Source organism: Megalobrama amblycephala, linkage group LG21 (assembly GCF_018812025.1).
Source record: "Megalobrama amblycephala isolate DHTTF-2021 linkage group LG21, ASM1881202v1, whole genome shotgun sequence".
In the NCBI taxonomy this organism is placed as follows: Eukaryota; Metazoa; Chordata; class Actinopteri; order Cypriniformes; family Xenocyprididae; genus Megalobrama; species Megalobrama amblycephala.
In genome coordinates, this window is record NC_063064.1 from 26,294,008 (window position 1) to 26,309,073 (window position 15,066).

The following is a 15,066-nucleotide window of genomic DNA, read 5'->3' on the forward strand; positions in this document are numbered from 1 at the left end:
TCTGTCTGTCTGTTGTTCATTGTTCTATCCGTCTGTCTGTATGTTGTTCATTGTTCTATCTGTCTGTCTGTCTGTTGTTCATTGTTCTATCCGTCTGTCTGTCTGTTGTTCATTGTTCTATCCATCTGTCTGTTGTTCAGTGTTCTATCCGTCTGTCTGTCTGTCTGTCTGTTGTTCATTGTTCTATCCGTCTGTCTGTCTGTTGTTCATTGTTCTATCCATCTGTCTGTCTGTCTGTCTGTTGTTCATTGTTCTATCCGTCTGTCTGTCTGTTGTTCATTGTTCTATCCATCTGTCTGTCTGTTGTTCATTGTTCTATCCGTCTGTCTGTCTGTCTGTCTGTTGTTCATTGTTCTATCTGTCTGTCTGTCTGTTGTTCATTGTTCTATCCGTCTGTCTGTCTGTTGTTCATTGTTCTATCCGTCTGTCTGTCTGTTGTTCATTGTTCTATCCATCTGTCTGTCTGTTTATTTTTAACATTTTTTTTTACTTTTTATTGTATTTACTTTGTATTGACGTAATTTTGTTTTTATTTATTATTTTTTCTTCCTTTTTTGAACATCACTAATGTTATTTCCATGTTATGATCATTATAGTTATTTATTTACAGACATACAAATAACTTTTGTTTGTGGGTAAATTGCTGATTTTAGAAAATGAATGAAAGTGTTAGTGAAAATGACTAACTTTTGAACGTTGTACCTCACTCGGAGCATTTATTATAAAGAAAGACAAACAGATATATGTATATACAGCAATGCAGCTCTGATTATTTTATTGCATATGTGTGATCAGAGCATGGAGCACAATATGACCTGCAGAGATCAGCCCACCCTGGTGTCTCAGCCGTACTACAGAGTAGACCTCTTCAACAGACAGATGAGAGGCGTTCTGCTCACTTCTCTTCTGGTCACCAGCATCGAGAACAAGACCGTGGCTCATATAGGCACTTCAGACGGGAGACTGCTGCAGGTGTGAATCATAAACAAGACAGTTGCTAGCTATGCCAGTTCAATTTATTATTATATAAACCTCTTTTCTTTTCACGCTTCAGCTTGTCCTGAGAAGGTCCAGCCCTGTCATCTTTGCTAATTACTCCCTTGTAGAAAACCAGAAGGTATCGTCTACCGCAGCGGTTCTCTCCCCAGACCATCTACTGTTTGTAGTTGGAGATAAGGTATGTATCAGAAAAAAATTAAAGGAACGAACCAGATGGAGTACCAATCATGATTTAGCATAAGAAATATACCAAGTGGACCAGGCCAAGTTTCCAGAAGGCTTTATTCTTTCTTTGGGATAATAACAGTTATATATTCATAACTGGCAGATGATTCAGGTGCCTCAGAGAGGTCCAGGTTGCCGGCACTTCCTCACATGCGCCATGTGCCTGACCGCACCAAAGTTCATGGGCTGTGGCTGGTGCTCGGGTCAGTGCACCTGGGCTTCTGAGTGCAGGGCACACTGGGGAAATGAGTCATGTCCGCCCGGCATCACAGAGGTGAGATATGATTTGTAATACATTTTAACCCTTTAAGATATTTCAAACTTGAAATATTAGCTAAATATTTAAAGTTTATTTACATATTATTTGAAATATTAGCTTATATATTTATATTAGCTATATATATATATATATATATATATATATATATATATATATATATATATATATATATATATATATAGCTAATATAAATATATAGCTAATATTTCAAATAATATATAAATAAACTTTAAATATTTAGCTAATATTTTAAGTATGTTTACCCACAGGCTAATCGAAAGCATTTTGCAAATAAAACATGTATGGAAATGTTCGGTGTAGTTTTTCCCCAAAACAGCGCCCCCTGATGGCCAGAGTGAGATGACTCTGTGCGGATGGGAGTTCCAGTCGCCCCTGCGACCTGCCATCACAACCAGAACCCATGAGGTAAAGCTGGGTGAGACCGCCTGTCTGGTCCAGCCTCACAAAAGCAACAGCACACAGTAAGTATTACTGATTTCCTGTTCTTACAGACAATGAATAGCTATAAACGTGGCTTTTTCCACTAGCACATTACTGTTCAAAACTTTTGGGTCAGTATTTTTTTTTTTTTTTCGAAAGAAATTAATGCTTTATTCACTAAGAATAATGCAATAAATTCATTAATCTTTTTTTTATTTATTTACATTGTTTAAAGACATTTTTTATTTAAAATAAATGCTAATCTTTTTAACTTACTATTCATCAAAGAATCCTGAAAAAAAATGTTTCTTTGTTTACACAAAAGTATTAAGCAGCACAACTGTTTTCAACATTGATAATAATAAAAAGAAATGTTTCTTGAGCAGCAAATCAGCATGTTAGAATGATGTGAAGGATCATGTGACACTGAAGATGAGTAATGATGCTGAAAATTCAGCTTTGAATCACAGGAATAAATTACATTCTAAAATATATTAAAACAGAAAGACGTTATTTTAAATTGTTATAATATTTCACAGTTTTTCTGTATTTTTTTTAATCAAATAAATGTAGCTTAGGTGAGCATAAGACACTTCTTTAAAAAAAATATTATTAAACAATTTTACTGATCCAAAACTTATATAAAACTTCATTGACAGCAAGATAATTAACACTTTCAGATGCCCAGAAAGCTACTAAAGACGTATTTAAATCAGTTCATGTGACTACATGGGTTCAACCTTAATGTTATAAAGTGACCAGAATGCTGTTTGTGCACCAAAAAAAACAAAATAACGGCTTTATTCAACAATATCTAGTGATGGGCGATTATAAAAAAAACTGCTTCACGAATCTTCGTAGCTTTACGAATCTTTTGTTTCGAATCAGTAGTTCAGAGCATGTATCAAGCTGCCAAAGTCACATGAACCATTGAATTTTCGAAACACTTATGATGTAACGAAGCCTCGTTTACTGAAATCACGTGACTTTGGCAGTTTGATATACACAGAATTTTTATTTTTGGGTGAACTGACCCTTTAATTTTCACATAAATATTTGCACATGGATTTTTTTTCCCATGGAAAGTAGATGCATAACAGACTTTTAACACCAACATGAATTTTACATGGTTGTATGAAGGTAAGTGTTTAAGTCATGTAACTGGTCATTTTTGTGCCCAGCTTATTGTGTAAGATCCGCTCTGGGGCGACAGAGCCACCTTTTAAACCAGTGAACGTCACGGCAAAAGTGCATGAGGGCCGAGTGGAGGGCCGTTACTCTATTGAAGGAAGTACAGAGATGCCTGGATTCACCTTTGTGGTAATTCGTTCATTACACAAGTTACACTAGCAAAACATGTGTTTCCTTCTCTTAAAATCCGCAACTTGATTTTTAAAAAATTAGTCATTAGCAAATGTGTTCACGATAGTTGACCTTTGCTTAACATCTTTTTAACATCAGGTTCCAAACATCACTGAGATTCAACCTGACTATGGGCCTGTGGACGGAGGAACCCTCATCACCATCACAGGTCCTTATCTGGACTCTGGCAAGAACAGGAAAGTTACACTTGATGGAGAAACATGTCCAGTCCAAAGGTGTGTGTGTGTGTGTGTGTATTGTAACTGGTGGCCTGTGACTGAACTGCAGAGAGTCTGCCGATTATATCAAATATTTTTTGTGAGAATATGCCTAAAACACAATTTATTATGTTAAAATAATGTACACTAACTTTCAAATATGTTGGGCTTTGTTTTTTAATGTTTTTGAAATAAGCCTCTTTTTCTCATGAAAGCTGCATTTATTTAATCAAAAATACAGTAAAAAGAGGATTATTGTGAAATATTATTCAAATTTAAAATAGCTGTATTATTATCAGTCTTGAAAACAGTTTTGTGTAAACCATGATGCATTTTCTTTAAGGATTCTTTAATGTAAATTTCAAAAGAATGGCATTTATTTTAATAATTAGAAATCTTTACTGTCACTTTGATCAATTTAATTATTCCTTGCTGAATAAAAGTATTTCTTAAGAAATGACTGACCGCAAACATTTAAATGGTTGTGTACATGTATATGACTCTCTACAACAGTAATTATTATTTTAATGGTTTTGCAAAATGTATGAAATGTATCATAAAGTTTAAAAATGTAAATACATGTTATTGTAGGCCAGGTCTAAAATGCAGTTTCATACAATACGTAATGGTGCTTATCCTACAGTGTATCTGTGGCCAGAGGAAACCTGTCCTCCATCGTGTGTCTCTCCCAGCCTGTGACGGAGGTGAAAGACGTTGTGCTCCGTGTCAACATCGATAAATCCCGTGTTCTGACAACTAAAGTCTTCCGCTACAAAAAGACCCCTGAGATTCTTGCAGTGCTGCCCGATTGCAGCTTTGACAGGTACTGTAGATGCAGGAAGTCATGAGTTGTTTACTTACTGGCATTTGAGAAAAGCTATTTGGAAAAAAAAAATGGATTGTCTAACATTTTATTTTGCTCAATTGCAGTGGGTCAAGAATCGTCATTGAAGGCCGAAATCTGGACTCTGTCTACAGAACTGTTGTCTACTTTAAACCCAAAGAAAGCCACCTCAAGCCTGTGTCCACTGTATGAACTGTAAACTTTTGGTTCTGAGATATTTGCCTTGTTTATTTAAAGGGGTTATATATAATAAGGAATATTGCTTAATATTAAAAAAAAATAATAATAATTGTAACATGCTGTAACTAAAAAACGGTTCATTCTAAAATCCTCCAGAACATTAAAGTCATGAAACTCTAGAGGGCGCGGGTTTATAGGTCCTTTACATGCAGTCTGCAAGCAATCACATCATTACCGCATGGCACAAGCTGATTTTCCTCTACTAATCCTGCAGCCAATGAGATTGCTTTCTATGTAAATAGTCTGATTCATTGTTTGCTGTTAGCTAGTGCTGCAACGGTTCCTCTGAAACCCTCCACCTCCCCAGCTCCACCTGCCTAGATCTACTATGGGATTTATGTATGTCTATTTATGCAGCAGTAGAAGAACTTTAGAAGAACACAAAGAAGAACTTTATAAGTGGCTCTTAGGGTAAAAATAAATGTTTTAAACATTTATGAAATGCCCTATTTTAAAGCTATAATATAAATTTCCAGCTCTGTTTATACATTTTCTATTTTTAATAGAAGATTATATATGTAGTGTTGGGTAAATTAACCTACTCTATTTAGGTGTAAAAAGTTAAAGGTGCCCAAGAATGCTTTTTCACAAGATGTAATATAAGTCTAAGGTGTCTCCTGAATGTGTCTGTGAAGCTTCAGCTCAAAATACCCCATAGATTTTTTTTAATTAATTTTTTTAACTGCCTATTTTGGGGCATCATTAACAATGCACTGATTTACACTCGGCGCCGCCCCCTTAAATCGCGTGCTCCCTGCCACACGAGCTGTCGACTATATTACAGCGCATTTACAAAGTTCACACAGCTAATATAACCCTCAAATGGATCTTTACAAGATATTCGTCATGCATGCTGTATGCATGCTTCGAATTATGTGAGTAAAGTATTTATTTGGATGTTAAAGTTTTATTCTGAGTGAATTTGAGGCTGTCCTCCGTGGCTAACGGCTAATGCTACACTGTTGGAGAGATTTATAAAGAATGAAGTTGTGTTTATGAATTATACAGACTCCAAGTGTTTAAAAATGAAAATAGCGACGGCTCTTGTCTCTGTGAATACAGTAAGAAACGATGGTAACTTTAACCTCATTTAACAGTACATTAGCAACATGCTAACGAAACATTTAGAAAGACAATTTACAAATATTAGTAAAAATATCATGCTATCATGGATTATGTCAGTTATTATTGCTCCATCTGCCATTTTTCGCTGTTGTTCTTGCTTACCTAGTCTGATGATTTGGCTGTGTGCAGCTCCAGAGACTCACTGTATGTCTTTTCCATGTACTGAACTCTTGTTATTTAACTATGCCAAGGTAAATTCAATTTTTGAATCTAGGGCACCTTTAAGAAGAAACAGTGTACAGTGTATATAGTATTTTTACCAGCTGAGAACTTGTTTGTTTAGATGTCTTTGGTCCATGTTGCATTTCAGTCGAACTTCATTTGGAAGCAGCTCGGGGTCTGATTTGCTAGTTTGGTGCGCACCAGGGTTCGGATGGCAGTGTTCACACTTATTCAAATGAACCACACTAACAAGAGCAATCACACCAGAGTTTGTTGAACACACCCTTAGTGTCCACAACAATGCATATATTTCAGTGGCTTCAGAGCATGTAAGATTAAAATGTTTTAAATCTTTTGTTTGCAGTGTGCATAGTGTTTGCAGATTGTAGCATTAAAGCAAACAGACATAGATTTGTTGGGCACATGGCACAACATGACATTCTCCTTGTTTGGCATTTGTTTCATACCGTTGTTCTCTGAAGGAGTGCAGAGGTAAAGCAAAACCCACCCGTATGGAGTGCATGACCCCTGTCTTCCATCGAGATGAGACAGAAGAGGGCGAGCTCTCGTTTGACATGGACGGAGTGCATGGCCTGTGGAAACAAGACTTCTCCTACCACCCCTATGGCAGACCCATCCCGTTTGAGACTGAAGGTCACATACTGAGACTCTACCCTGGATTTGATGAAGTGTCCTTGCATGTATGTAGATACTTCCATTATTAAAATCACTTTCCATTGCTGCACTGTTTTCACTTTTTCATGGTATGCCTTTTTTACTTATGACCCAGCATCAGAAGTTGAACCTTGTGAGTTCCTGCATGTCAATCACGATGACGGTTGGAGACGCTGACTGTGGTGCTAAAGTTCTAGATAATGAGATCACATGCAGGATCCCTAATAATCTCACTATTCCCAGTGAGGGTTTACCTGTGAAGGTGAGTGTTTGAAAGTATGTGTAGATTTATAAATGCAGTAAATTACCTTGTCTTTATCCAAAGCACGTCGATGGCCATTAGTTGCGTAATACAACCTTACTCTGACATCAGTATTTTCTCATGCCAGGTAACAGTTAATGGGTACACACATAATGTTGGCACTGTAATCTTGGTCAGTAACCACTATATGGTGGGTATTGTGCTTGGCATACTGGCAGCTCTGGTCACAGGTGCGGTTCTGGCCTTCATTGTGCTGAAACATCTGAGGAAGCAGAAAAAAGGTGAGCACATTTTATATTTGCCTTTAATTTAACTAAGCAATGCCAAGTCTTAGTTTGCAGTGAGACCTTTTTCAGTCATTCTTCAGTTACACATCATAACAAGCACAGTTGTTAAGAAGAAAAAGACAATCGGTTTTATCAATACTTTTTTTTTTTTTTTTTTTTTTTTAAATCCACAGCTTCACTGGCAGAAAATCGTCTGTCTTATTTTTCCCACAGTCGTTCACGTAATAATAGTGTGGATTTAAGTCCCTTAGGAGACTACAGACGTGGTGAGATGACATCTTCACATCAGCAAATTAAAAGATCATAATGATCTATCACTGAATTATCAGCGTTTTCATATTTTTTTACTGAAATGTTTTTTAATATAAGTTTAAGGTATTTAATTGAATGATTTCTAGTTGGGATGGGGGAACAGTTCTGGTTCGGTTCTGATTTATGTGCCCTATTAAGAACACAACCTTAATTTCTGTTCATATGAAATATTAGGTCTACACATTTATTTTAAGGCTAAAAATATTTTGGAAGCACTTCCACTGTTCTCTTTGGTCCTTGTAGACCTGCCCGTCACAACCATCATTGCACCTGCTGGGGCCGTGGCATTCCCTGGCCTGGCTTACACGGGTACCCTGGACACAACCCTGACCCCTCTCATGCCCCCAGAGAAGATCTCCATCACCAGTTTCCGCCCTGAGCTGCTGGAGGAGGTGAAGGACGTGCTGATCCCAGCCTCCATGCTCAAGGTTCACCACCACCAGATCATCGGGAAGGGTATGTTTATAAATAAAATATGCTGTATGCTTCAATATACTAGGGTTAAAAAGTTTGGGGTCGATAAGATTTTTGAAATGTTTTGAAATTCTTTTATGTTCACCAAGGCTGTATTTATTTGATCAAATATTTTGAAATATTTTTACAATTTTAAATAACCATTTTCTATTTTAATATATGTTAGAATGTGATTTATTCCTGTGATCAAAGCTGAATTTTCAGCATCATTACTCTAGTCTTCAGTGCCACATGATCCTTCAGAAATTAATCTAATATGCTGAATATGCTGACTTTATTTTTGTGGAAACCATGATTTTTTTTTCCATGACATTTTTTTTCAGCATGCTTTGACGAATAGAAAGTTCAAAAATCTTTATGAATGAATCTTTATGAAATACTATGAATGTCTTTACTGTCACTTTTAAAGGTGCCGCAGTACGTCTTTTTAAAAGATGTAATATAAGTCTAAGGTGTCCCCTGAATGTGTCTGTGAAGTTTCAGCTCAAAATGCCCCATAGATTTTTTTTTTATTAATTTTTTTAACTGCTTATTTTGGGGCATCGTTAAATATGAGCCGATTTAGGCTGCGGCCCCTTTAATTCCTCACGCTCCCCGCCCACGGAGCTCGCGCTTGCCTTAAACAGTGCATAAACACAGTTCACACAGCTAATATAACCCTCAAAATTGTTCTTTACAAAGTGTTCGTCATGCAGCATGTCTAATCACGTAAGTATGGTATTTATTTGGATGTTTACATTTGATTCTGTATGAGTTAGATTGTGCTCCGTGGCTAAAGCTAACATTACACACTGTTGGAGAGATTTATAAAGACTGAAGTTGTGTTTATGAATTATACAGTCTGCAAGTGTTTAAAAAATGAAAATAACGACAGTTTTGTCTCCGTGAATACAGTAAGAAACGATGGTAACTTTAACCACATTTAACAGTACATTAGCAACATGCTAACGAAACATTTAGAAAGACAATTTACAAATATCACTACTTGAACATGAGCTGGCATATGCAAATATTGGGGGCGTACATATTAATGATCCCGACTGTTACGTAACAGTCGGTGTTATGTTGAGATTCGCTTGTTCATCTGAGGTCTTTTAAACAAATGAGATTTATACAAGAAGAAGGAAACAACGGTGTTTGAGACTCACTGTATGTCATTTCCATGTACTGAACTCTTGTTATTTAACTATGCCAAGATAAATTCAATTTTTAATTCTAGGGCACTTTAATCAATTTAATGACTGACCCTAAACTCCAAAAATGTAATTGCTTAATTTCTCAAAAATGCAATTACTGAAAAAAGGGAATAAGGTCATATTTTGAACTTAAAGATTAATAAACATGCTTTTTTTTTTTCATAGGACACTTTGGCACAGTTTACCATGGTTACCTCACTGACCACAACAACAGAGAAATCCATTGTGCTGTGAAATCTCTCAACAGTAAGAAACTCCTCATTGGCTCATAAAGATTCTCCTGAAAATCTGAACTGCACTCTCTGGATGACCTACCTGATGAAAAACATTTCTTTCTCACAATGAGCTGCCTTTAAACTTGGCAGCTGTTAACAGTGTTCCTGATGCTTAAATGAAGGTTGTGGGTTTGTTCCCTGGGAATGCAATAACTGAGTAAATGTATACTGTACTTTAAATGCAATATAAGATCCTTTGGATAAAAGTCACCGTCTGCCAAATGCATAAATACTTTAACAATAGTTTATGCAAAAATCATCCTAATCGGACTAAGATCCGTTTTTTAGAAGACCGATCTCTAAATGTAAATTGTCTTGAACGACTTAATATAAATGCTTGCATGACAACTCTCTCTGGTAGGAATAACAGATGTGGAAGAAGTGGAGCAGTTTCTGAAAGAGGGCATTCTGATGAAGGGGTTTCATCACAGTAATGTTCTTTCTCTGCTGGGTATCCTGCTTCCCGAAGAAGGACTTCCCTTGGTGGTCTTACCTTACATGAAACACGGAGACTTGCGTCACTTCATTCGCTGTGAGAAGAGGGTCAGTTTCTAGAACTCAAACACATCAAATATGTTATGTATTTTGCCTTTCACCTTTACCTTGCACAACAGGATTGTGTTTGTGGATGGATTTCACAACATGACCTCCTGCACTGCTCATAACCTTTATAGAAGTTCCAGGAAGTGATGTTGCAAAAAATTATACAAACTTACTGTGTGTGTTTTATATTTTGAGTCTGCTATAGTCTTGTTGTCTTACCCTAGAATCCCACAGTTAAGGATTTGATTGGCTTCGGGCTCCAGGTTGCTAAAGGAATGGAGTATCTGGCACAAAAGAAATTTGTACACCGAGATCTAGCAGCACGCAATTGCATGTGAGTTTTGCACACACAATTATTATGAATTAAGCAAAATTAAAGAGCAAACTGGTGTGAAAACTAAGTTTGTTTGGAGTTTGCCAAAGCAAATTTTCCATAAAAGTTCACTCTGGCTGGCAAACACCTTCAAGCCACCTACAGCCCTAAATACAAGGTTTTTTTGTTTTGTTTTGTTTTTTTGTTTTTTTTTGTGGTGGGTCCACATCCAGAACACAGAACAGACATGTACTTTGGCTCTATTGACTTATGCTGCCCATTCAGGCATTCTCAAGCCAACATGAAAGTTTGTTTACAAACTTTGGCTTCTACTTTTAATTCACCTTTAACAACTGTGCACAGTGAAGTTCAAAGTACAGTTCTGAAACAGGTACCGACTCAACCAATGTTCTCTCAGGCTTGATGAATCCTACACCGTAAAGGTAGCAGACTTTGGAATGGCTCGAGATGTGCTTGAGAAGGAGTACTACAGCGTCCAGGATCACAGGAAAGCCAAATTACCTGTTAAATGGATGGCCATCGAGAGCCTGCAGACGCAGAAGTTCACGACCAAGTCAGATGTGGTGAGATATGAAAATGAAATGCTTATGTTTAACTACTGGATTACAGTAAGTATTAATTATACACCGTTTCTTCTCAACTTTTTATTCTGTCTTTGATTGCAGTGGTCTTTTGGGGTTCTAATGTGGGAGATGCTCACACGAGGAGCCAGCCCGTACCCTGAAGTTGACCCATATGATGTCACGCATTACCTCTTAAAGGGACGACGGCTGCCTCAGCCACAGTATTGTCCAGATCCCTTGTAAGTTTTTCCATTATTCTACAAGATGCATTTATACTCCAACTTACTTTTCTTAGTCAGTAGAAAGTTTGGTTGGTTTACAGAGGCTGGTTCTATTCTTCAGTTGTTTTCCATTCTTCCATTTGTTTTTAAGAAGTTGCTCCACAGCAGAACAGAGAGAGTGACATGGCCTTTTGGAATTGCAATGGTTTTAAGTAGCTGTCATTCAGTTTAGTGTTTTTCCATCATTTGAGGTTCAGAGGGTTTAGAGCTTACTCAGTATTCAGAGTGGTGGAAAAGGTCAATCGAAAGGTTGTTGTGAATGTCCCTTCAATTATCCATCATCTCAAGCACTACACCCAGAGAGTTAATCATCATTCACTTTCAGCCAGAGGGAAATATTTAAAAACCAACATAGTTTTTAATGTTCCCCAAGTGACACTGCAAAAATTTGTAAACCTTTAGAAATTTCCAGCAATCACTAACCATATCTTTAGCTTTTAGTCAAAGTTGTAACTGTGAAAAAATATGTCTGGGAATATTCTAAAAGAGTTCCATGATAACAAAAGAAGTATTTAAATGAATACAAAAGTAATACTTTTTTTCTTCTTGGATATAGTTACAGAAGCCCAAGGATGCCATGCATCATTATTGTTATTACTATACAGGGCTTGACATTAACTTTTTTGCTCACCGGCCACTGTGGCTAGAGGTTTTCCACAGTTACTAGCCATTTTCACTGGCATGAAAGCCATTTTCATAGCATTTTCACTGGCCACAATTTTGACATCGATACCACAGGGAAAAATGGCCATGTAGATATTTTAATATTATCTTATAATTGGCAGCAGGTATATTAGGCTGCTGTCACTTTAAGGTCTGGCGCATGGATCCATCATACTGTCACACATGCGTTTTCTTTCTCAACCTCTTACGTTCACTTAAAGCATAGCTGACTGTGTTTACGTGAATACTCACCAAGACCGGCATTTTGACATTATTTTGTGTGTATTTGACTGTTTAAGCACAATAAGCAGTGGAAAAAGAACTCAATTTACTACTGAGAGGCAGATTTATGTGTTTGCACAAAATCTGCAGAAATTAGTAAAATTATGCGCAATATGTGCAATCCCATGGCGAAATTCTAGCCCTGTAACACCAACAATATTCATGCGGAGCAAATGAAACGAGTGAGTGAGTGAGTGAGTGAGGGGAGGCGGGTTTGTGTGTCAACTCACTGTCGGAGAGATGAGAGAGTGAGAAAGCACAGCTGGCATCAAGTATCTATTCTGCGGAAAATGAGTATTGGAAGCGTTTCAGATATTTCAGTATTGATAAATTTATTTTTGACAACACATCACACTTAGTTTATGTTTATTGTTTCAGATGCCTTTTTAAAAGATTACAATTGAACATTTTACATATTATATATAAAATTCAACGCACTGTTGAATTGGAAGTGGCTAGTAGGAGTGACTGCGTTACACGGCACTATAATATATGTATACACACACAGTGGGTACGGAAAGTATTCAGACCCCCTTAAATTTTTCACTCTTTGTTATATTGCAGCCATTTGCTAAAATAATTTAAGTTCATTTTCTTTCCTCATTAATGTACACACAGCACCCCATATTGACAGAAAAACACAGAATTGTTGACATTTTTGCAGATTTATTAAAAAAGAAAAACTGAAATATCACATGGTTCTAAGTATTCAGACCCTTTGCTGTGACACTCATATATTTAACTCAGGTGCTGTCCATTTCTTCTGATCATCCTTGAGATGGTTCTACACAGATGGTTCTATTTGAGTCCAGCTGTGTTTGATTATACTGACTGGACTTGATTAGGAAAGCCACACACCTGTCTATATAAGACCTTACAGCTCACAGTGCATGTCAGAGCAAATGAGAATCATGAGGTCAAAGGAACTGCCTGAAGAGCTCAGAGACACTGTATATATATATCTGATTGGCTGAGAGCCTTTTCCAGTCATGCTATATTCTACTATATTGCACGGAAAGCATTTCACAATTCGTATCACTCCGCTTGTTTCTGCCGGATCATACCAGTTTCATACTTCTTGAGCACCAAATCAGAATATTAAAGTGATTTTTGAAGGATCATGTGACACTGAAGACTGGAGTAATGGCTGCTGAGATTTCAGCTTTGCATGACAGGAATAAATTACATTTATATATTAAAATAGAAAATGGCTATTTTAAATTGTAAAATTTCACAATATTTCTTTGCACTGTAAATGTAGCTTTGGTGATAAATTATATTGGACAACAGAACTACATTTTAAAGGGCAGAGTTGGAAACTCTGGAACACTGTCAGAACTAAAGGAATGGTTAATGACTCAGTGTGTAGTAACAGGATGTGGAAACATGACCGGTGGTGAGGTTCAACCATGGAAACTGTGAATGAGTTTGACTCAAGTTCATATGAGGTTACTATGACATCAGATGCCTGATTTGCAAATACAGTATAACAAAGCTGGTCACTTTTCAATTGAGATGAGCCAGTTGAGAGATGACTGACCCTCACTTCTCTATCTGCAGGTATGCCATTATGTTACAGTGTTGGGACCCCGACCCTGAGAAGAGGCCAACCTTCTCCACACTAGTGTTCGCTGTAATGAGTATTCTGTCCAGCCTGGAGGGGGAGCACTACATCAGCCTAAAGGTCACATACGTAAATCTGGACCAGCCCCGCCCCTACCCTGCCCTAACAGACTCTGCCGATGAATATGATTCGTCAGATGCAGATGATGCAGGCTCAGTCTCTAGCTGATCGGGTGGTTTAATACTCACTGAAAAGGGAGTCTTTTACGCGCCCTTGCTGACAAGACAGTTGGTGTGTTCGACTTGAAGCAGTGCTGTGCAGACGGGTCAGTGCATGACATCAAAGTACCGCAAGAGCGATTTGAAAGCATATGAACACGCTACACACCTAACGACTGTGTTTTAAAGAGGACCTGTTATGCTTTTTTCTTTAGTGTGTAATGTTTATTTTTGAGCATGAAAAAGGTCTGCAAAGTTACAAAAGCACAAAGTCCACTATAGAGGGAGTTATTCTTCTATATCAGTAAGCACTGTTTCTGAGCTCCTGTTTTTTTTCCGGGAAAGTACACGTCACAATATCCCTAACTTATAATCTTAATTCCCGCCCAGGCATACTTAAAAAAAGGGGATGAGGCCTGGTTGAGTTGCATTAGTAGTGTGTTGAAACTCACGGTTATGGTAAGAAGCGTGACATTCACGAAAGGCGCTCAATGCAGTTGTCCAATGTAGATAGGTGAATGTTTATATTATTGTCAATTAATGTGATGCTATGATATCATTTTGGCTTTAATAGGCAAGAATAAACCAGTGGCATCCTCCATGATTCCTGTTCTTTCCGACAACAAAGCACTTAAAGGGTTACTTCAGGATTTAGCATTAAGCTTTGTATTAGTAGAATACCACTAGTATTTTCGAATTACTGTGCTTTCCCCCTTCATATCAGCCCGAGATGAGAGATTTATGCATTTTTATTCTGTAAAAAAGCCTCCGATGACGCAAAAATCGTCATTTTGCATCATCGGAGGCTTTTTTGGCCAGAGGCATAAAACTACAGCCAGTAATAGCAGGTAGTTCCGCAATTTTTCACCACGCCCATACATATGCGCGTTTGAGGTTACTCACGGACATAGATCAAAGATTTTATCAAAAGTGGGTGTCAATTATATTTTTAAGCTTAACATATTTTGTTATAGTCTGCACTACATCAGTGGTTCATCTCGCAAATGTATCGGTCTCTGCAGTCATCTCAACCAATACAGCAACAGACTTTTGTGGTAACGTTAGCATAAATAGACTAACTCAGTTTTACAGAACAGTGGCTTTACTTTGATAACAGTCAACTTATGTGCAACTTATATGTAACTGTCTATCTAACGTTACTTTGCTAAGTTTGCAGTTTTACTGCTACCTACAACACTACATATAGGCTACTGTGTTATCAGTCTAGTATCAGCGAGTCT

General features: G+C 37.3%; 1 protein-coding gene across 2 annotated transcripts in view; it reads left to right on the forward strand.

Annotated features, from left to right (window-relative positions):
- Positions 1–14,424, forward strand: part of mst1rb (macrophage stimulating 1 receptor b) — a 26,961-nt gene extending 12,537 nt beyond the window's left edge. Inside the window, exons 3-21 of one of the 2 annotated variants that reach the window (XM_048172830.1) lie at positions 796–972; positions 1,055–1,177; positions 1,328–1,498; positions 1,826–1,986; positions 3,127–3,265; positions 3,407–3,543; positions 4,169–4,348; positions 4,456–4,555; positions 6,379–6,597; positions 6,687–6,833; positions 6,961–7,114; positions 7,294–7,386; positions 7,676–7,888; positions 9,268–9,348; positions 9,739–9,920; positions 10,145–10,254; positions 10,652–10,817; positions 10,920–11,056; positions 13,604–14,424. In XM_048172830.1, coding sequence (XP_048028787.1) covers positions 796–972; positions 1,055–1,177; positions 1,328–1,498; positions 1,826–1,986; positions 3,127–3,265; positions 3,407–3,543; positions 4,169–4,348; positions 4,456–4,555; positions 6,379–6,597; positions 6,687–6,833; positions 6,961–7,114; positions 7,294–7,386; positions 7,676–7,888; positions 9,268–9,348; positions 9,739–9,920; positions 10,145–10,254; positions 10,652–10,817; positions 10,920–11,056; positions 13,604–13,835 — 2,922 coding nt within the window. In that variant the 3' untranslated portion in view covers positions 13,836–14,424. The remainder of the gene's footprint in view (positions 1–795; positions 973–1,054; positions 1,178–1,327; positions 1,499–1,825; positions 1,987–3,126; positions 3,266–3,406; positions 3,544–4,168; positions 4,349–4,455; positions 4,556–6,378; positions 6,598–6,686; positions 6,834–6,960; positions 7,115–7,293; positions 7,387–7,675; positions 7,889–9,267; positions 9,349–9,738; positions 9,921–10,144; positions 10,255–10,651; positions 10,818–10,919; positions 11,057–13,603) is intronic. The other variant, XM_048172831.1, reaches the window with a different exon arrangement.
- Positions 14,425–15,066: the final 642 nt, after the last annotated feature.